The sequence below is a fragment of the Mustela lutreola genome, chromosome 10 (genome assembly GCF_030435805.1).
Source record: "Mustela lutreola isolate mMusLut2 chromosome 10, mMusLut2.pri, whole genome shotgun sequence".
NCBI classification, from domain to species: Eukaryota; Metazoa; Chordata; class Mammalia; order Carnivora; family Mustelidae; genus Mustela; species Mustela lutreola.
The window spans coordinates 92,384,488-92,408,712 of NC_081299.1; the positions used below are offsets into that span (position 1 = coordinate 92,384,488).

The window sequence follows — 24,225 nt, forward strand, 5'->3', positions numbered from 1 at the left end:
AAAGATACCCCCAAAAAATAAGAGCGCAGGATCTGATGGATTCCCTGGGGAATTCTACCAAAATTTCAAAGAAGAAATAACACCTATACTCCTGAAGCTGTTTCAAAAAATTGAAGCAGAAGGAAACTTTTTTTCTGAAGCAGAAGGAAGACTCTTTCTATGAAGCCAGCATTAACTTGATCCCCAAACTAGGCAAAGACCCTACCAAAAAGGAGAATTTCAGACCAATATCACTGATGAATATGGATGCTAAGATTCTCAACAAGATCCTAGCAAACAGGACCCAACAGCACATTAAAAAGATTATCCATCATGACCAGGTGGGATTCATCCCTGGGCTACAAGGATGGTTCAACATTTGCAAATTAATCAATGTGATAGAACAAATTAATATGAGAAGAGAGAAGAACCACATGGTCCTCTCAATTGATGCAGAAAAAGCATTTGACAAAATCCAGCATCCATTCCCAATTAAAATGCTTCAAAGTATAGGTGTAGAGGGAATATTCCTGAACTTCACAAAATCTATCTATGAAAGACCCACAGCAAATATCATCCTCAATGGAAAAAAGCTTGCAGCTTTCCTGTTGAGATCAGGAACACGACAAGGATGCCCACTCTCACCACTCTTGTTCAACATAGTATTAGAAGTCCTAGCAACAACAGTCAGACAACAAAGAGAAATAAAAGGTATCCAAATTGGCAAAGAAGAAGTCAAACTCTCTCTCTTCGCAGATGACATGATTCTTTATATGGAAAACCCAAAAGACTCCACCCCCAAACTACTAGAACCCATACAGCAATTCAGCAACGTGGCAGGATACAAAGTCAATGTGCAGAAATCAGTGGCTTTCTTATACACTAACAATAAAAATACAGAAAGGGAAATTAGACAATCGATTCCATTTACTATAGCACCAAGAACCATAAGATACCTGGGAATAAACCTAACCAAAGAGGTAAAGGATCTGTACTTGAGGAACTACAGAACACTCATGAAAGAAATTGAAGAAGACACAAAAAGATGGAAGACCATTCCATGCTCTTGGATCTGAAGAATAAAAATTGTGAAAATGCCTCTACTGCCTAGAGCAATCTATACTTTTAATTCCATTCCGATCAAAATTCCACCGGTATTCTTCAAAGAGCTGGAGCAAATAATCCAAAAATTTGTATGGAATCAGAAGAGACCCCGAATCGCTAAGGAATGTTGAAAAACAAAAATAAAACTGGGGGCATCACGCTACCTGATTTCAAGCTTTACTACAAAGCTCTGATCACCAAGACAGCATGGTACTGGCATAAAAACAGACACATAGACCAGTGGAACAGAGTAGAGAGCCCAGATATGGACCCTCAACTCTATGGTCAAATAATCTTTGACAAAACAGGGAAAAATATACAGTGGAGAAAAGACTCTTCAACAAATGGTGCTGGGAAAACTGGGCAGCTATATGTAGAAGAATGAAACTGGACCATTCTCTTACACCATACACAAAGATAAAATGGATAACAGACCTGTGAGATTCCTGTGAGAAAGACTCCTGTGAGACAGGACTCCATCAGAATCCTAGAGGAGAACATAGGCAGTACTCTCTTCGATATCAGCCACAGCAAATTCTTTCAAGATATGTCTCCAAAGACAAAGAAATCAAAAGCCAAAATAAACTTTTGGGACTTCATCAAAATCAAAAGCTTCTGCACAGCAAAGGAAACAGTCAAGAAAACAAAGAGGCAAACCACAGAATGGGAGAAGATATTTGCAAATGACAGTACAGACAAAAGGTTGATATCCAGGATCTATCAAGAACTCCTCAAACTCAACACACACAAAACAGACAATCATATCAAAAAATGGGCAGAAGATATGGAAAGACACTTCTCCAATCAAGACATACAAATGGCAATCAGACACAAGAAAAAATGTTCATCATCACTAGCCCTCAGGGAGATTCAAATTAAAACCACATTGAGATATCACCTTACACCAGTTAGAATGGCCAAAATTAGCAAGACAGGAAACAACATGTGTTGGAGGGGATGTGGAAAAAGGGGAACCCTCTTCCACTGTTGGTGGGAATGCAAGTTGGTGCAGCCTCTTTGGAGAGCAGTGTGGAGATTCCTCAAGAAACTAAAAATAGAACTTCCCTATGACCCTGCCATTGCACTCCTGGGTATTTACCTCAAAGACACAGATGTAGTGAAAAGAAGGGCCATCTGTACCCTAATGTTTATAGCAGCATGGCCATGGTCGCCAAACTGTGGAAAGAACCAAGATGCCCTTCAATGGACGAATGGATAAGGAAGATGTGGTTCATATACACTATGGAGTATTGTGCCTCCATCAGAAAGTATGAATACCCAACTTTTGTAGCAACATGGACGGGACTGGAAGCGATTATGCTGAGTGAAATAAGTCAAGCAGAGAGAGTCAATTATCATATGGTTTCACTTATTTGTGGAGTATAACAAATAGCATGGAGGACATGGGGAGTTAGAGAGGAGAAGGGAGTTGGGGGAAGTTGGAAGGGGAGGTAAGTCATGAGAGACTATGGACTCTGAAAAACAATCTGAGGTGTTTGAAAGGGTGGGAGGTGGGAGGTTGGGGAACCAGGTGGTGGGTATTATAGAGGGCATGGATTGCATGGAGCACTGGGTGTGGTGCAAAAATAATGAATACTGTTATGCTGAAAATAAATAAATAAATTTAAAAAAAAAAGAAGAAAGATACCCTATGACCCAGCAACTGTACTACTGGGTATTTACCCCAAAGATACAGATGTAGTGAAAAGAAGGGGCACATGTACCCCAATGTTCATAGCAGCAATGTCCACAATAGTCAAACTGTAGGAGGAGACAAGATGCCCTTCAACAGATGAATGGATAAAGAAGATATGGTTTATATACACAATGGAATATTATTCAGCCTTCAGAAATGATGAATGCCCACCATTTACATCAACATGGATGGAACTGGAGGGGATTATGCTAAGTGAAGTAAGTCAAGCAGAAAAAGACAATTATCATATGGTTTCACTCGTATGTGGAATATAATCAATAGCACAGACCACCATATGGGAAGGAAGGGAAATCCAAAGGGGGAGAAATCAGAGAGGGAGATGAACCATGAGAGACTAGGGACACCAAGAAGCAATCTGGGTGTTTCAGAATGAAGGAAGGTGGGAAGAGAGGTAACAGGATGATGGGTATTGAGGAGGGCACATGCTGTGATGAGCACTGGGTGTTATACTTAACAAATGAATCAATGAACGCCACATCAAAAACTAATTATGTTCTGTACATTGGCTAACTGAACATTAAAAAAAAAGAGTTGCTTCAACAAGTATGAAATAATCGATTTAATATTTAAAATTCTTCCTTTTAAATTTTTTTCAATCAGAAGATAAAACAAAAATTTGTCCGGTGCTGATTTGTTCTCAATATTGACTTGTCTATAACAGCCAAAAATATCAAGAATAAAAATGAACCAACAATGTTTATATTTACAAATAAAGTAGCCAGAGAAGAAAGAGGTTATCATGTTATCATTATTCTGCCCACAATCTGATAGAAGAAACAGTGAAGAAATTAGGAAACCAATGTTTCATTTTGCTTAAAAAGGAGATACTGTGATCATTGGCTGTAACACCGATTTTAAGTGTAGTGATTTTTGTTTTAGTGTATAAAACATTTTCAAGCTCAGCTTTTCAAAAAATTATTTAAATAGAAAAAGGTTAACACAAGCAGCTACAGCTGACCAAATATTTTATAATGTTACCATGGTATATCCGAAGCCAGTAAAAAGAAGTTTCAAGTTAGGATTCAAGGGAGAGTAGTGGGAAGTGTGAATGGAATTCTGCGGCTATTAAGGATTTTATATTATTAAAGAACTTTACTAAAATGATGATTTAATTTATAAATTTTATAATGGAAATAAAGAAAAAATGTTTTAACAATTATTTGATATGTCTTCCCTTTTAGGAAAAGACAAATTTCTCTTTATAAGTCAGGTATTATCTTACAACTAAGTGATTTTGGTAATGACAACAATTTGATATTTCACTTTTAAATTAATCCCAAATGTTGTCCCACTATTTCATAAACTACATAGCTAATGCCTACTGCAGGAAGCAGATATTTGGGGTGAGATCCCTGAAAAATCCCCTTTTTCCTTTGTTGTTATGTATCTCTTGAATGAGATGAATCATAGAAGTTGTCGTTTCTTTTTCTTCCAGTGCTATAAATTGAAAAAAAAAATCAGTGTAATTCAATATTCAGTCTTTGTACATTAAGATAGTCCAATGATTTATGAGAATTATGGAGGCTAAAATTACTTTAGAATATTACTCTCTCCCTACTTATAGAATGGTCTTGTGCTGTTCAATATAGCCTCTAGACACTTGTGTCTACTCAAATTTAAATTATGTAAAATTAAGTAAAACTAAAAATTTAGTTTCTTAATTGAATTAGCAACATTTCAAGTGTCTGATAGCCATGTGTCACTAGCGGTTACCATACTGAAAAACACAGATATAAAATACAAAGGAGCATTTGGAAATGCGTATGACACAAATACTTGGATAGGGCAATGGGTGGATGATGGAATGGATACAGAGATTCCCCACCTGGATTGCAATATAAATTAAATCTGAAAATATTACTAAAAAGAGGAGAAAAGAGAACATCACCACAAAACTCCTTAAATAATTTGCTAAGGAAGATAATAAAAGAATTATGTTAGGTTTTTTTTCCCTCTTCTTAAAAGATGATAAAGGTATTTTCTTAAAATCTAAATTTCTAACCTTTCACTTGAGAGAGCAAAACAGATACCCTCCCTTCTGCTTAATATCTCCTTACTAGGGGGATTGCAATACAATTTCAATTCCACAAATGTATTACATTCCTGATGCAGAATATAACAATGAGAGCAGAACTAGAGGGGAAACTGCGTGTTCACATTGAGTTACTGTTGACTTAGTTTGAAGAAAGCAAAATCTTTTCTATTGCTTGTCATGGTATTTACCAATTATAAACTCCTTAAAGAGATCATTAGTAACTGAAGGAAATGTGTGAAGTCCCAAGCAGAACTTTGGAGAAGAAATAAAATCTAAAATTAACAAAAGGCTCTATAATAAAACAATAAACTCAAGATTTGTGCCTTAAAAATCAGAGTCTGCTTTTGATTTATCAATTCTCCAGTTTTCCTATTTTTTAAAATCATTAATTTCTACTCATTTAAAATAACCTTAATTATTTTAAATAATTTTTAACTTAATTTTTATTCATACTTCATTAAAGTTATTCTTAACCACCTTTTAACTTATTACTTCATTAAAAAAAAAAAACTCACCTTGAACTTGCATGTGAGTTCTGATAAGGTTCAGAGGAAAGGTGGCTATCTGAGCACATGTGTGAGACAATATACTACATCCCAGCAAAATCATTATCCCAGGGTCTACAGACTCTCTTACGTGATGTTCGAGCCAACAGCTGGCAGAGAAGATAGTAGTAAATATCCTTTAACCACTATGCAAGTCTAAATAGAATAAAGTTCCCCGCTCACTCAATTTCAATAAATAAATTTGATTACAGAATTATACTAAGCATAAATTCATAGATGTTATCTCACTTAATCCCTATAGAAACTTGACAAATCCATATTGTCATCTCCACTTTTCAAATTTTATAAATGAGGAACTAATTCAGAGAAACTGAGTTATCAAGTCATAACACTGATAAATAAGAGTCAAGCTTAACCGCTTGATTTTTGTAACTGTTCTCTCTAAAATCTTTACAAGAGATTGTTCCAACTCCATGTACAGAGGAGGTTACCCGCATACTGCCCTATCAGGGACAGGGCACACAGATGTTTTCAAAAAAATCTATTCAGACAACCTTAGTTTGAGTTCTCATCTTAGTTTGAGATGTTTTGCATCTCTCTGTGTGCTTTTGTTTTCTTTGGTTTTATTTGTTCTATTTGCCTAGTTGATTTGGTTTGTAATGACATTCAAGACCCAAGCAAAATTCTGGAGATTCTCAGAGGGATAAACAGAATAATGTAGAGAAGACTGCATAATCCACTTTAGGTTAATAAAACTACATTTTCTGAACTTTTAAGAGAGATTCATCTTTCCAAATTTGCTTTTCCTTGAATAAAAGTGGCTAGAGGAAATTATTTCAAAATAATGGGTTAAAAGATCACTAAATGCTTTTAGAACTGTTCATTGATCAAAGGTTACAGCTTTACCATTATATATTGAAACAATTACTATGAAATATATAATGTGATGCTTTTGAAAAAATATATTTCAAAATGTCTTTACTCAGTGCAATTAGTCATGGAATGGTAAAAAGAGAAATGTGTAACATCACTGTTACTCTGATAAGAAAGCAAAAGATATTGAACTGAAGAAATAAAAGAATGGAGGGAGCCCAACATAAACAGGAGGAACAAATTTATTTTAATAAGACTACAGAAGCAAGCAAAAAAGAAGAAAAGAAATACCTACTATATTATTCAATTCTTTAAACATCTATAAAAGATATATGCATTTTTAAGTCCTAAAAAAAAATGGCTATCTTTCATACGATTGTGATACCACTTGCCAAAAGTTGAGAACCATCATATCAGCATTTAAGTCTATAAATATTATCAGTAAAGCCTAATTCACACAAAATACCAACCAAAAAGTTATTGTTACAATACTAGACAATTAAGATATAAAATGAACAGCCAAATAAATCCATTCAACTCAACCAGACTTCTTGGTCAGAAACTACTTCATGTAAAGTGACTTACAACTAGATTTTTAGAATGAAGACTATTATTATGCCACATTTTCAAATCTAACACATAATGTCATATTATGAGAATAAAATCACCTCATAAACAGCAAAATCTATGCCTGTACAAGGTAGAATGCCTAGCAAGTTAGGAATATGACCTTTGAAAAATGTTCTAACACCTTCTTCCTTCAGAAGCTTCTTGCCACAATCAATGATCCCTGAATACTGTCCAGTTTTACTTGGAGCCAGTCTGGTCTTTAGAACCTAAATGTGAAGAATATTATAAAAATATGTTGATCAGATTCACTCAACTCATCTAGCAATACAGAAAACTGCATTATATACAATGTTTAGTAATTATCATAGAAATCAAAAAAGAAAGTAATCTTAAATATAATTTTAGCTTTTCCCTAACTGGCTTTTAACTATAAACAGCTAATGCAGTACAGTTTTAAAAAAATTATTTAAACAGGAAAATGTAATGAATCACTGTGGTTTTAATTGATAACATCTGCTCAAACTCATTTAATGTGCTATAAGGCAACATACTGTAAAACAAACTCACTTGAGATAACACTGTTGCCTCAAAATAAAGCAACTACAGCCAAATTCCAACTTAAAAATATATATGTATGGTCATGCTAAAGTGAAGAAGCAATATGAAAAATAACATTCTGTATATACTTAAAATATATACTGTGGGAACTATTGTAACAGTGAGGTGGATAAACAATAACCATTTAATATGATTAAACGTGCTCATAAAGTAATAACATAACAGGCACTATGAAGGCAATAGTAGGCTTCAGTAGTCTGTCTGTGATCAACATTCCTGTGCAATTCTCCTGATAGAAACTTACTCCTTGTCCTCTTAATTTCCATTAATCTAATTTAAGGGAGCACTAAAAATACTTTCGAGAAATGGTTCTCTAAAAGAGCCACAACTAAAAAAAAAGCATGAACTTTTCTTGATTGGGCAAACTGTGTATCTTGATGGAGCTGGCTCTGAGTCATCAGTTGGAAGGCTTTGTTTTGAGAACTTCTCTGCACCACCCCATGCTTTGGATAATCTCATTCTCAAAACTCTCCACCCTCCCCAGGGCAGTGTACTCCCTGGCAGGTTTTTTTCCCCACTTACTCCCTAAATTAAGGTCTTCTCAAAGTTTTTCTTTTCAGTATTAAAAAGCGAAACAAAACAAAACAAACAATAGCAACAAACCCACTACTTTCTTTCTAAGTAATCTCATGACTTTAACTAGCACTTCTTTGCTGATGACACATCAAGACCTGAAACCTCTCAAATCTCGATATCACATTTGCAACTGCCTGCTGAAAATCATAACGTGGTTATCTGCCAACGACTCAAATTAAATACATACAAACCTGAACTCATCACTCTCTCATAGTCTGGGCTACTTCCACCACTCTTGAATTCTATTAGAGATGTAACTCAGATGTAACTCTAAACACCCAAGCACACAACCCAGACAGAAATTTGCCTTCTTCTTTTCCCTCTTCCTCCCTCTTCTTCCTTTCTGCGTCAGGCTGTCAGTTCTCAAGATGGCTCTAACATAAGTCCATTTTCTCTAGTCAGTATCGTACGTTAAGCCTTTACTATCACTTCACACCATCTCTTGTATGTAGTTAGCTCATTTCTCTAGTCTCTCTCACTCTAAAACAACTTTCCCAAGATTATATTTCAGGTTCCAAAGTATTTGATGGCTTATTTTTTTAAAGAAATTGAAATTATATTTCTTACACTGCGTTCAAGAACCTTTCTGATCTAGCCCCAACCCATTATCCATGGTATTATCCAGTCCAAACTGAAGTATCTGTTCTTTTGCCTCCATTCCTTTGCTTAAGTCATTATTTCCACCTAAAAGGCCTTTCCTCATTATCTCTGAATGTCCAAAATCTAAGCCACACTCATATATTCTATTCACGTCTTTCATGAAGCTCCTAGCTGGCAATAATTTCTCCCCTCTGAATTTGATAGCACTTCATATTGACCTCTCTTCTAGAATTTATATTTTATATTTTGGATCATCATTATTGACATAATGTTTTATCTCCCTATCTAATCTATAAGTTTCATGACCAAAATGCCTGTCTGATTTGTCTTTGCATCTAGAAAAATACCTTAAACTTAGTGTCTGTGCAATACAGATTTGATCTGATTAATGACTAAGTGATTCTATCAATCAAGCATGCAAGCAATGATTTTTTTTTAATCTTCTTGATACATCTACAATACTACCTTGATACCAAATAAACAGACAAAAGGGCCAATTAACACTTGGTATGAGATTTAAATACTGTAGCTATAAAGCTGTTTATTATATAAAATTCTGATCTATTTTCATTTATTTTGAAAGTTATAGTTTGTGGGGGGACCTCAGTGGCTCAGTCAGTTGGGCACCCAATTCTTGATTTTGGCTCAGGTCATGATATCAAGGTTGTGAGATTGAGCTCAGAGTGGAGTCCAGATCAGCGGGGAATGTGCTTCTTCCTTCTCCCTCTCTGCCCTTCCCCTACCCCGCCCCCCACCCTGGCTTGCACGCCCCTCACTCTCTCTCAAATAAATTTTTTAAAACATCTTTTTATAGATTTTATTTATTTATTTCACAGACAGAGATCACAAGTAGGCAGAGAGGCAGGCAGAGAGAGAAGGAAGCAGGCTCCCAGCTGAGCAGAAAGCCTGATATGGGGCTCGACCCTGGGACCCTGAGTGTCTGTGCAATACAGATTTGCATGACCTGAGCCGAAGGCAGAGGCTTTAATCCACTGAGCCACCCAGGCGCCCCTCAATAAATATTTTTTAGAAGTTATACTTTGAACTGGATGTATTACTTTACTTAAAATTTTATAATAATACATACCTCCATGGGGTAAATACATGTCTGCGCAGTTGCACCAGCCAATGAGCCAGATATAAATCTCTCAATAATTTCTACTTTAGCACCATCAAAACTAAGCCAATTCTTATACTGTATAAATAAAAGTATTGAAATGTATAATATTGCTGAAATAGAATACATATTTTTTCTAAGTTTATAACATTAATTAGTAGTATAAAATTATTTGAAAAAGTATTCCAGAAACCTGACATTAGCATCTAGAGGAATACTTGATTTTAATTTTTATGCCATTAGTTGTCTGAGATAATAAGTGAGACTTCTCTATTCGGCCTCCTTTTCCCCTTATTTTTTACCCACAGAATGAGTTAACAACATTAAATCACTTAAGCATACTCATGAATATGCTATTTCGTAGAGAGCATGCAAATGACAAAAAAGGAGTCAGGGACTGTATCTGTTATCTCTTTTTCACTCCAGGTCTTACATATGCAGGGTACTTAATATTTGGTTACAGGTTAATCAAGAATAGTAACAATGTGAGAAGCTCTTTCCCTTACAAGGAACAAGGGATTACTCTTGTTAGCTTAAGTAGCAGGGAGGTTATTGCAATAACACATGTAGAAATAAGGAAAACAAATATCAGCACAGAGGTCAGGCTTCATAGGAACTAAAGTAAGTCAAGTTTCATGGAGACTGAAGCTGGGAACTCATTTAGGATCCAAGACAGCCTTAGCAAACTGATTCTCTTGTTTTCCTGTTTGCCTTTTCTAGAGGCCTATCATCAATATAATTCAGCTATTCTCTATGAACTAACTCTAGCTCTCAAATCAGTGCCTCTCCATGAAAAAGTATGATTGAAGGGCGCCTGGGTAGCTCAGTGGGTTAAGCCTCTGCCTTCGGCTCAGGTCATGATCTCAGGGTCCTGGGATCAGGCCCCACATCAAGCTCTCTGCATGGGGGAGCCTGCTTCCTCCTCTCTCTCTGCCTGCCTCTCTGCCTGCTTGTGATCTTTCTGTGTTGAATAAATAAATAAAAATCTTAAAAAAAAGTGTGATTGATTCAGTTAATATGAGAGACTGCTATATGTTCCCTGTACCCGATATCTTCTTCCTTTTAGTAACAGAGCTGACACAGCTGCAAACTACATTTCCTGCCCTTTCTTGGAGCTAGGTTGTGTGGCTAAGTGACTAATTTTGGCCAGTGAGATATGAAAGGAAGTTGAGTATGCAAATTTTGACATCTCTTTAAAGACGCCTGCCCCAGACTCATCTTTCTTCCACCATATACCATGTTGACTTCAATCAAAAGAATGGCAAAGATGGAAGCAACCTCGGAAGCAATATATTGAAGATGGCAGAGCTGTACCACTAACTCTAGACCACTGGCCTTTATCTCATTTAAGCTACTGTACTTTGGAATCTGTTTGTTTTAACAGCTTAGAATGAACCCAAACAGGAACAGGAATTTGTTACTAGATACAGGGTACTACCATTAACTTAAACCTAAAATATGTGACACTGGCTTTATTGTTAGGACACAGATACTGCAGTCTGAGAAGATGATGATCTTTCTAATGCTTTGTGGAAATGCTTGATAAAACTTCCTGCTGTGATAATTTGGAAAGTAGATCGTGTGCTTTTTGAGCCTGAAGTGCTAGGAAAACTGACTGTAAAACCTCAGAATGTTGGTCAGTGTTGCCCACTCCTCGCTGCTTTTAGCAAGATCTATTAACACATGACCTAATGCATCTCTCTACTTTTCAGCCATAGGGCCTTCTCCAAAGCCAATTTGCAAGTAGAAATGGAAGGAAATGGAGCTCTGCTAAGGAAGTTTTCTTAGGCTGGCTCAGTAGTCAAGAATGGTGGGCTTCCAAGTAGGAAAAGCCACCTGCTCTGTACCCCAACAGAAGGAAATTAGATGTCCCAAAGAGCTTGCCCAGCTGACAAAGTCAGGTGTTGTCATCCAATTTCAGCCTATTGTTTTAGTTGACACCAATGTAGCCCGCTATAAAAATGAGAAAGAGGATGAATGACTAAGCAGAGGAACTGGAAAATAAAACATCAGAGAAGAGATTTTTAGATATGGCTACTCCACGTGATATTGACTGGAAACAAACAGAGAAGTGGTATAGGAAGTTTTTGAAAGAATGGTATGCTAGAAAACTCATAAGCAAAGCCGATAAAACCCTATGTTCCATTGATCTCCAAAGCAACTCTCAGGCCCCAAACCTAAGCAGGCTTTCGCTAGCCATGGCAGACCCTTCCAGAGCCCCACATCAAATCTGGACAGTTCTGTGCAGACTCACAGACTCACTTCACTGACAGAAACCCATCAAAAGAAAAATTCTCTCATCTCTCTGCTTTTCTGACTCAGGGCCTTCTCTGAAACTGGGGGAGCCTGTCCAGCCCAGAAGTCTGGGGAAGTTAAACTCCTAAGAGCAATCTTCATACAATATGGGACAGAAACTGGCAGATAAATGGCCCAGCTCTCTTCCTTCAGATAGATAATTCTGGGAATAATTCTGTACACGTCCTAGAAGTTCCTTAAAGAATCAAGCCCCTACTGCATATAACTGAAACCTCACGTATGTACCCTTGTATTGGCTTTTCTTCCTTCTGTGTCTCACCACCCCTGCTTCCTTATTCCTGCTTCTTCACGAATAAACTAGCTGTATCCAGACTTTTTTTGGGAGGGGGAATCCAGACTAAAGTAATTGGTATCACTTCAAAAGTGGTCCCATGTACCAATTAACAGTCAGAGATTGTCAGAGTGGCTCAAAAAACAACACCCAACTTATATGTTATATATAAGAAATCCACTTTAGAGATTAAGACACATATAGGTTAAATGTAAATGAATAGGGAAAAATATACCATGTTGACTTCAATCAAAAGAAAGTGTAAGTAGCTATATTAACTTTAGACAGAGCAGACTTTAAACCAAGGAAAGTTAGCTAGGCTAAAGAAGGCATTACATACTGATAAGGGGGTTAATTATCTAAGAAGATATAACAATCTTTAGCATATACGTTCCTTGCAACAGACCATAAAACTACATGAGGTCAAAACTGATAGAAGTACAAAGAGACATAGATGAATTCAGGGGCACATGGGTGACTTAGTGGTTAAGTGTCCACCTTCGGCTCAGGTCATGAACCAGGAGTCCCAGGATCAAGAGCTGCAACTGGGCTCCCTGCTCAGCAGGGAGTCTGCTTCTCCCTCTGACCCTTATCCCATTTGTGCTTTCTCTCTTTCACTCTCTCTCTCAAATAAATAAAAAAAAAATTTTTTTAAAGAAACAGATGAATCCACCATCATAGCTGGAGATTTCAGCATCCTCTATTAGAAATGGACAGATCCAGAAAAAAAAAAAAATCAGTAATGACATAGCTGCACTTGACATCACCACCAGTCGATTGTATGTAACTGAGTCAATAGACGATTTCATCCAACAATAGCAGAGTACACATTTTTCTCAAGCTCACATGGAACTTTCACCAAGAAAGACAATATTCTGGGCCATAACACCCACCTTAACAAATTTAAAAGAATGGAAAGCATACAGTGGCTGCTCTGAGACCATAGTGGAACAAAATTAGAAATCAGTAAAAGAAAGATAATCTTTTAAAAATACCAAAATATGTGGAGGTTTAAAAACACACTTCTAAATAACACACAGGTCAAAGAAGAAATCTCAAGAAGAGTTTAAAAATATTTTGAACTACATGAAAATGAAGACATAATTTATCAAAGGAGTGGAAAGTAGTACTTAGACGGAAATACATAGCATTGAATATGTATATTTTAAAAAAGAGAAATATTTATAAATAATAATCACTTTTTACCTCAGAAAACTAGAAAAAGAACAAATTAAATCCAAAATAATGATAAGAAAAAATATAAAAAGAATTAGAACAGAAATTAATGAAATTGTAAATAGGAAATCAACAGAGAAAATCAACAAAATGAAAATCAACAAAATGAAAAGTGTTCTTACAGAGTAGGTCTGCTGATGTTGTTAGAACTGGATCACTCACCAGCCACTTGACAACAATTGGCTCTTAGTTGGCAAATGGAATAATGATAATCTGTGGTATACTGTGGCATTACAATTACTAAAATTCATAGTCCTCGTGGCTTGGGATAGTGTACTGGTAGACAGAAAAGTATTATATTATTCAGTTGCCCTAATACTTGAATAGCATGGGGACAGTTATAAAGATTGTGGAGTTGGCTGATTCTAATTCACTATCTTAGAAACTTTGAAGGAAGAAAATGTCAAGGTTATAAGTCATCTAACTTTCACCATTAAGCACATTATGAACACTGTGAGGTCTTCATAGCAGCATTGAGAGATCCTCATAGTGCTAAAAATCAGGCCCAGGATATAAATGTAAAGGTAACATAGTTATGAAGGAAACAATATAGAACCTCAAAAGGTCTCCTATGCTAACGTGAGGACCCTCACTGGGAAGGAGCAGGATCCTGACACATGGGATGGGAACATGTGGGTGCATATGCCTAAGAAATTTGAGCTCCCAAATTCACCAGCACCTTCCAGTTTGGCAAAAAGTTGTCCCCTTCCCACTTTTAGAGCAGAGCAGCTTCTCTTTGTACGCAGGCCATGCATGTAAAGGCCTCAAAGAGGCAGATGCCTATCAAAAGGATGTTTGCTCTTCTCACAATCTGTCCCACTGCCCCCCCACCTCTGACTGCCTTCTAGCCAACCGTTTATGTAGAGTTAATTCTCAGATAGCCCAAGGACTTGGTTATTATGGACTGGAAGAAACCAGAGGAGGAGTGTGACAGTGGGTCACAAGAGTACTAATGGTGGGGATCTGAGGGATAGAATATAATGCTGGATAGGGAAGAGTTTATTGATGTGGAGCACTCTCCCATGGCACAGGACTCCTGAAATCTATCCTAATATGATGCTGGAACTGATTTTTAAAGCTTAGACATAGCTCTGGCTGATAGTAAGCAAGGTGATGATGCTGAAGTCTTGGCAGATTGTTGAGGAAAGAATAGGTAGACTCAGGAAGGTGGAAATATTACAGTGGAGTTTATCATGAGACTGGAGAACCTACTAGTAGATTATGTTTCTAAGAGAAGAAGAGAGTCCTTGTTGAAAGACCCAAAGATGACTGTTCTTAAGGTCTATAGCAGTGGACATGAAACTCTTGAGATATCACAGATATCTCTGATGAATCTGCACAAAGTAAAATGAACACCTTTGGGAAAATATTCACCATTCTTGATGACATTAAGAACATTCATGATTCATGAGAAGAGGCCAAAATTAACAGGAGTGTAAAAGAAGGGGTTCCAGACTTCAGTGGAGACATTTGCTGCAGGTATCGTAGAAACAGTAAGAGAACTAGAATTAGAAGTGGAGTGTGAAAATGGGACTGGATTGCTACAATCTCATAATAAAACTTCCAAGGATAAAGAGCTTCTTTTGATAGATGAGCAAAAAAGGTGGTTTCTAGAGATAGAATTTAATTCTGGTGAAGATGCTGTGAAGATTGTTGAAATGACAATGAAGGATTTAGACTTAGTATCAACACTTAGTTGATACAGGAGCAGCAGGGTTTGAGAGAACTGACTCCAATTTTGAAAAAAGTTTTACTGTGGGTAAAGTGCTAGCAAACAGCGTCACATGCTACAGATAAATTGTTTGTGAAAGAAGAGTTAATCAATCAGGCAAACTTCACTGCTGTCTTATTTCAAGAAATTGCCACAGCCACTCCAGCTTTCAGCAATGGCCACCCTGCTTAGTCAGCAGTCCTCAATATCCAGACAAGTCTCTCCACCAAGAAAGAGATTACAACTCACTGAAAGCTCAGATGATGCTTAACATTCTTCAGCAATAAAGCTCTTTTAATTAGAGTATATAAAGTTTTTTTTAGACCTAACGCTATCACACACTGACTAGACTACGGTATAGTGTAAACATAACTTCTATATGCACTGGGAAACTAAAAATTCATTTGACTCGCTTTATTGCGCTGGTCTAGAACCAAACCCACAATATTTTCATGGTATGCCTGTACTTACAGTGATATCTATTGCTGTGCACATTCTTCTTTTCTCTCTCATTGAAGTCTAAATTTTTAAAAATTAAATACAAAATCTTAAAAAAATATATATAATCTGATCTTTATCATAAAATTCCATAGGTGATAACATTTTACCTGTTCATAGGCTCCAATCTCGAGAGCTGTCTCACGTATAATTTTAAAAATATTGGGATGCCTGGGTGGCTCAGTTGGTTAAGCAGCTGCCTTCGGCTCAGGTCATGATCCCGGCATCCTGGGATTGAGTCCCACATCGGGCTTCTTGCTCCGCGGGAAACCTGCTTCTCTCTCTGCCTCTGCCTGCCATTCTGTCTGCCTGTGCTTGCTCTCTCGCCCTCTCTCTCTGATAAATAAATTTTAAAAAATCTTAAAAAAAATATTTACACCATTTCCCCGCCAAAGAGAAAGAATTCCTCCTTCTTTCAACATCTGTTCAAACCCATCAATCAATCTCATTCTCCTGGACTTTAAACCATGCACCTAGAAAGGTACAGGAAATTTATTTTTAAATTTATTTTGCTGGTAATATAGCATTGATATTATTATTGCCAATAAAATAATAATACATAAATGTAGAAATCTATGAACACACCATTTTTATTGTACTTTAGAGACATATAAAATTGATATATTAATTTTTTCTTGTCCCCAAATATATACATTAATCTCATACATCAAAGAGGGCAACTTCAAGGGAACAGGAATGATTTAATTACCAGAGAATTTTTGCATAAACAAAATGTGTTGTTGCTGCTAAAATATTACAAGATTATTAAAGAGAACACTAAACCATGTACTGAAAAAGGAATGGATAAAAATATATCAAACTTTCAATAGCAGATACTTCTGGGTAGCAAGGTGTTAGGAGTTGAATTGTGCCCCCACCAAAATTTATATGTTGAAGACTTAATGTGTCAGAATGTGACCATATTTGAAGACAGGATCTTTACAGAGATAATCAAGTTAGAGTAAGGACTTAAAGTGGGCCCTAAAAACTCCTATGATTAATATCGTTAAAAAAGGGGAAATTTGGGCACAGAGACATATGAGGAAGGAAGACAACATGAAGAGACACAGAGAAAAGACAGCCATCTACAAGCCAAGGAGAGACCTGGAACAGATCCTTTCCTCATCACCCTCAGAAGGAACCAACTGTGCAGACACCTTGATCTCAGACTTCCAGACTTCCAAACTGTGAGGCAATAAACTTCTGTTGTATAAACCAGTTTACGATATTCTGTTACAGCAACCCTCGTGAACTAATACACAAGAATTACAGGCCACTTTATTGTCTTCCATTCCACTTTTCAGTATCTTCCCATTTTTCTAATGTATTATTTTTATAATGAGAATATGTTCTTTTTAAGAAAGCAAAAATTAGAACATTAATAAAATACCACCCTGCCTACACTGAAACAGAATAATAGGAGAGCAAGGTGAAATGGGCATTCTCATCTGTGGGAAGAAAAAGTCTGGAAAGGAATGTAACATTATACACACATGCACACACATACACACAGGCTTAAAAATGTTTTTATCATTACTTAACTTTTAGGAAGTCTTTCTAAATAAATAATCCTAAATATGAAAACTCATAAACAATAATGTTCATCATTATGAACTATTATGAATTATGATTTTAAAAGAGTTTTAAAAACCACCTATATGTCTAATAGGAAAAAATAATCTAAAAAAATTAATAACCATTTGAAATAATATAGTTATTAAAACCTGTATTTGAAGAACACACAAATATTTTAAATATTTGAATAGTATTTGAAATACCATGCAAACATGCTCATGCTATACTGTTAATCACAGAAACAAAAAACAATATACAAATTATTCATAAAATGAGCACTGCCACTGAGTATGGGGCATTCCTGCTATAGATACAGGAGATCTGGAGAAAGCAAACCCAAATCTGTTCAGGGGTGCTCTGTGGCTGCAGACCTGAGTGCTCACAACTTGGTAAGTGTAAAAAAAGCAGAAGGATATTCCTTGGCTGATTCTATTGTGCCTCATCACCTGTTGCCCACAAGAGCTAGCAGGATCTGCAAACTTTTCAATCTCTCTGCAGAAGATGATGCCCACCAATACAGTGTCAGAAAGCCTGTTAACAAAGAGGGCGAAACACCCAGGACCCAAGTGCCCGGCATTCAGCATCTCATTGCTCCACATACCTTGCAACACAAACAATGCCTATGAAGAAAAAGCATACTAAGAAAAATAATAAAGAGTACACAGAACATGCTGAACTTTTAGTTAAGAGAAGGAAGGAAGCCAAAGGAGAACATCAGATTGTCAAGAAATGGAGACTATCACCTCTGAGAGCTCCTACTTCTACATTTGAGTCTGTCAAAAGTAAGATTTTCTAAAAGTAACAAATAAATAAGATCAGAAAACAACCAAAAAGCCTATTAATAATCCATTACCAAATGTCACCAATGTTACAAAAAAACCCAAAAGACAATTACACACCCCAGTATGCAAGTTTAATTACAAATTTAAACTCACTAGATTGTGAATTATTAATTTTTGTATCCTTGTGAAGAAAGTATTCAGCAAATACTAAATTTTAATTATGAAAGTTAACAGATTAAACTATGCACTATTTAAACTACTATTGACAATCCATTATTTGGTAAAATAAAGATAATAAGACAACATGACCTCTAGTGAGGAATCAGTCAATAACACACTCTAAATAACTTATTTGCCAATTCTTAGAAATATGCTTAATACTTGAGTAGAATAGGGGCACCTGGGTGGCTCAGTGGGTTAGGCCGCTGCCTTCGGCTCAGGTCATGATCTCAGGGTCCTGGGATTGAGTCCCGCATCAGGCTCTCTGCTCAGCAGGGAGCCTGCTTCCCTCTCTCTCTCTGCCTGCCTCTCCGACTACTTGGGATTTCTCTCTGTCAAATAAATAAATAAAATCTTAAAAAAAAAAATACTTGAGTAGAACAATAGAACCACGCTATTATGTAAGTGCCAGAGTCTAGAGATAATCAATAAATAAGACTAATGGTGTCTTATCACTTCTTTGATATTTTTAGTTATATTTCTGAAAAAACTTCTAATAGAGTGTTCTATTATTATTATTTTAAATAAAAATAATTTAAATAGCATGGAAGCATCTTTAAGAAAATTAAAAAATCTTTTAATATTAAAAATAAGAAAATTGGCATTTTCAGAAGAATGTGAAATTTTAATGAGAAATAGTATGAAATGTGCCAAAACATTTCTTTCTGAAAACTGTCAAGGGTTTTTCAAGTGACTTTAATGCTTAGGGGTCAAGTGTGCAAACTGCCTGCATCATGACCTTCAAGCGGTCAAAGGGGGACATGCATGTCCTCGCAGCAGCGCCAGCTATGCCTCCTGCCACCAAATGCCTCCACCCATCTCCAGAAATCTTTTCTTCTTCAGTAAATTCATCTGGAATAGGTATACTCTCCCCTATGTCAATTATATGATAAATATGTAAAAATGAATTAAATAATAAAGTACACATGCTTGATAAATTAAAAGGATAACTTTTTTTTAAAAAGGATACTTTTTTCCAAAGACCAAAAACCCAAAAGTTCTTTTCCATATCTCACCTCCTATTAGCAAATACTGGCAATTTTCTCAGCACTTGTACTAGACCAAATGATTTTTAATAATACATTCACATATAGATTTAAAATCTGTAAAAATCAATTCCTTTTAAATCAGAGTCATTAATTTTAAACTCTCAAGCTATTTAGATTAATCTCTTCCATGAAAAATGTAAACACTCAATGCAGGGATAATGTCCTAGTCACACACCACAACGCCTGACACACAATGCTTAATTAAGTTTCTCTGCTTTATTCCAAAATCTCTCGAATTCCACTAGGTACTTACCTAACCTGTCAGAATTCAAGAGTAGTATTTTATACTCTCATACTTCTTTCTCTATTAATTACATTGACTCTTTTCTCAAATGACGATTTTCTTTTTAAAACTCTGAACTCTAACAAGTTTAGCATTTCACTTTATTTTCAGTCATCATACTTGCTTTTGCTAAAAATAGCCATTTCTGCCAAATGTTGAGGCAATGTGACTCACTGAGAAGAGTGTCACACTAGACACAGGGGATCCAGGTTCCATTACTTGTCAATCACGGCAGACAAGTAACTTCTCTTCTTAGTTTTCCCACCTTCAATTATGCATTCATTGAATGCCCCCTTTCCAAGGACCATTCCATCTCAGAACATTGTACTTCTCCTTGGCTCTACCAAGGACCTTTCTCCTTGGCTCTTTCCATAGATTCCTCTCCAATACTTGGCAAATCTTTATTAGTTCATTTCTGTCTGTTGCTTGCTTCCTTCTTTAGAAAATAAGCCTGATAAGAGCAGCAACCTGGTCTTTTTTATGCACTGTTATAAATTGCAATTTGGTCAGTGAAGATAAGTGTGCTCAAAAAATATTTGTTGCATTGGGGGTCTGGGCGGCTCAGTGGGTTAAGCCTCTGCCTTCAGCTCAGGTTATGATCTCAGGGTCCTGGGATGGAGTCTCGCATTGGGCTCTCTCCTCAATGGGGAGCCTGATTCCACCCCCCCCTCTGCCTGCTCCTCTGCCTATTTGTGGTCTCTGTTTGTCAAATAAACACATAAAAATCTTTTAAAAATTTTTGTTGAATTAATAAATTAATACATCAGGTGCTGGGTTGTGTATTCATAATATGGCACAGGAAGCAAGTTTCTCCCCTCTGGGAGTTTACAGTATAATACAAAATATAGGAAAGGAAACAAGCAATTATAATACAGAGGAATAAGTACAATAACAAGGGTAGCAGAAAAAGTATTTTAAGAACATAGTACAGAGGGGCACCTGGCTGGCTCAGTGGGTTGGGCCTCTGCCTTCAGCTCGGGTCATGATCCCAGGGTACTGGGATCGAGCCCTGCATCAGGCTCTCTGCTCAGCGGGGAGCCTGCTTCCTCCTCTCTCTCTGCCTGCCTCTCTGCCTACTTGTGATCTCTCTGTCCAATAAATAAATAAAAATCTTAAAAAAAAAAGACCATATTACAGAGACATTTAATAGACTGTAGGATTTTGTTTTGTTTTGTTTTTGTTGGGGGAAGACAAGTGTAACTGTCAGGGAACACTTTTCACATAAAGTAAATTAGAAGTAGCAAAGCAATATGAATCCAGGTATTCTAACCTCAAAGGTTACCTTCTTGTCCATCACAGTGTACTAACTCCCTACAGAAGTAAGGATTAACCAAGGGAACATTCTTTTTTTTTTTAATTATGTTTTTTTTTAAAAGATTTTATTTATTTATTTGACAGAGAGAAATCACAAGTAGATGGAGAGGCAGGCAGAGAGAGAGAGAGAGGGAAGCAGGCTCCCTGCTGAGCAGAGAGCCCGATGCAGGACTCCATCCCAGGACCCGGAGATCATGACCTGAGCCGAAGGCAGCGGCTTAACCCACTGAGCCACCCAGGCGCCCCTTTAATTATGTTTTATTAGTCATCATTAGTTTTTGATGTAGTGTTCCATGGTTTTTTATTTGCAGAGTGCTCTGGGCAAAAAAAATAATAATTTGTTTGAAGACATTAGATATTTTAAAAACTTTAAGGCTAAGGTCGCCTGGGTTCTCAGTGGGTTAAAGCCTCTGTCTTCAGCTCAGGTCATGATCCCAGGGTCCTGGGATCGAGCCCCATGTCGGGCTCTCTGTTCAGCAGGGAGCCTGCTTCCTCCTCTCTCTTTCTCTCTGCCTACTTGCGATCTCTGTCTGTCAAATAAATAAATAAAAATCTGAAACAAACAAACAAAAAAACTTTAAGGCTATATATAGGGATGGATGGAGGATAAAGGAAAGTTCAAGACCTTGGAATAATGTTGGCATTTCTGACATGGGTAATTAGGAAGATGATGATGCCATTCATTGAAGTGGTAAAAGAATATCTAGGGGACAAACAATGTGGTATGTGTTTGAGGTGTCCCAACTGATATCCAATAAATGCTTGCACATGCAGAAGGAAGGTGTGCTCTAGAGACATAAGATTTGGGGAAATCAATTAGCCTAAATCTGGTTGTTCAATGTGGAAAAATAAATAGGATTGTCTAGGAAAAAAATACATACAGAGTGAGAGGCCAAAAAAAGTTGAAAATACAACACAGAAGAAAACAAATATATAAGAGACAGAATGAAAAAGAAGACTCTCAAAGGAGACAGAAAAGTAATGACAGAAAGGGGGGAAGAAAACCAGGAGAATGCAGTGTCAAGGAAGCCAGCTAAAGAGAACACATAAAAAGAGAGTGGTAAGATCTAGAATATATCCACTGAACTAACAGTAGGGAGACTGGCTTAGTAAAAGAATTTCTACAAAGTGGTGAAAGCAAAGCCAATTAGTTGAGAAGTGAATAGGAAGTGTAGCCATGAAGAGAGAAAAAGGATAAGGTAGTTAGAGGGGACTTTAGTAGGATTACATTTTTTTTAAAAAAATGGTACTGGCTTAATTATGTTAAATGTTATATTTAAATGCAGGATCCTTAAATACAAAAAATAAAGGAGATAATGAAGAGAATAAGGCCCCTGAACGGGTCAAAGAGGAAATAAAAAGGGAAATTAAAAAATATATATATCTTGAGAGAAATGGAAACACAACATACCAAAACTTACAGCATGCAGCAGAAGAAGTTCTTAGAGGAAAGTTCATAGTGATACAGGCCTACCTCAAGAAACAAGAAAAACCTCAATCTAAATTTAAACCATAAGAAACCAGATTATGCTAACTGAAATAAATTAGTGAGAAAAAGAGAAATAATGTATGATTTCATGCAAATGTGAAACTTAAGAAACAAAACAGATGAACATAGGGGAAGGGAAGGAAAAATAAAATAAGATGAAAATAGGGAGGCAGACTCTTATTCTATAAAACAAACTAAGGGTCACTGGGGGGGGGTGGGGTAATTGGGTGATGGGCATTAAGAACAGCACTTGATATAATAAGTACTGGGTGTTATATGCACCTGATGAGTCATTAAATTCTACCCCTGAAACTAATAAAAAAAATAATACCTTAAGGTTCTAGAAAAAGAAAACCTAAGACCAAAGTTAGTAGAAGGAAGGAAAATAATAAAGATCAGAGCAGAAGTAAGTGGAATGGAGACCAGAAACAAAAGCAAACAAACAAACAAACAAAAAAACAAATGATCACCAAAACTAAGAGCTGTTTTATTTTAAAGATAAACAAAATTAGCAAATGTTTAGCTAGATTAACTAAAAAGAAAGAGAAGACTCAAATAAAAGCAGAAACAAAAAAGGAGACATTACAACTGATACTACAAAACTATAATGGTTAAGACACTATTCTGAACAATTATACACCAATAAGTTGCAGTAATACCAGCATTACCCTGATACAAAAGTCAGACAAGGACACTTTAAGAAAACTATGAACCAGTTGTCCTAATGAACATAAATGCAAAAATCTTCCCCCAAATATTAGCAAATAGAATTCAATGGCACATTAAAAGGATCATGATAAATGGGATTTATCCCTGGGATGCAAAGATGGTTCAACATTCACATCAAAAAATGTGATGTATCACATTAATAGAATTAAGGATAAAAATCATATGATCATATCAATAGAGGCAGAAAAAGCATTTGACAAAATTCAATATCCTTTCAAAATTAAAACCATCAAAAAATTGAGTATAGGATGAGTATAACTCAACATATTAAAGGTCATATATGACATGCCCATGGCTAACATAATACTCAATGGTTAAAGGTTGGAAACCTTTCCTTAAAGATCAGGAACTCACAATGACCATTCTTCTAACCAAGCCTACACAACATAATACTGAAAGTTTTAGCCTCAATAATTGAGAAAGAAAGATAAATAAAATCCGCCTGTGTGGATTAGTTGGTTAAGCCTCTGATACCTGACTTCAGTTGAGGTCATTAGATCAAGCCCCATGTCAGGCTCCATATATCAAGTGTGGATACTGCTTAAGATTCTCTCCTTCTCCCTCTGCCTCTCTCTGCTCTCTCTTTCTCTCAGGAAAAAAAAAAAAAATCTTTCTCTCTGCCCCTCCCCCTGCTCCCATGCACTCTTTCACTCTCTCTCAAAAACAAACAAAAAGGCATCCAAATCAATCTAAATCAGTATAAAAGAAGTAAAAGTAAAAGTAAAAGAAGTAAAAGTATAAGAAGTATAAAAGAAGTAAAAGTAAAAGAAGTATAAAAGAAGTAAAAGTAAAAGCTTTTTGCAAATGGCATGATTTTATATATAGGAAATCTAAAGACTCCACCAAAAAAACTGTTAGAACTAGTTAGTGGAATCAGTAAAATTGCAAGATACAAAATCAACATATAAAAATTAGTTGCATTTCTATACACTAACAACAAAATACCTGTAAAATAAATATAAAAAACAATCTAATTTAGAATAGTATCAAAAACAATAAAACAGGAATAAATTTAACCAAGGAGGTAAGAGACTTACACAACAAAAACTAAATAACAT

The 24,225-nt window shown here is 36.2% G+C and overlaps 1 protein-coding gene across 1 annotated transcript in view; it reads right to left on the bottom strand.

Annotated features, from left to right (window-relative positions):
* Positions 1-4,065: 4,065 nt before the first annotated feature.
* Positions 4,066-24,225, bottom strand: part of SLC25A24 (solute carrier family 25 member 24) — a 134,614-nt gene continuing 114,454 nt past the window's right edge. The window contains 9 exon segments of the mRNA XM_059136343.1: positions 4,066-4,136; positions 4,139-4,237; positions 5,351-5,490; positions 6,763-6,776; positions 6,883-7,050; positions 9,666-9,773; positions 15,838-15,892; positions 16,103-16,200; positions 19,031-19,194. Of these exon segments, the coding sequence (XP_058992326.1) occupies positions 4,066-4,136; positions 4,139-4,237; positions 5,351-5,490; positions 6,763-6,776; positions 6,883-7,050; positions 9,666-9,773; positions 15,838-15,892; positions 16,103-16,200; positions 19,031-19,194 (917 nt within the window).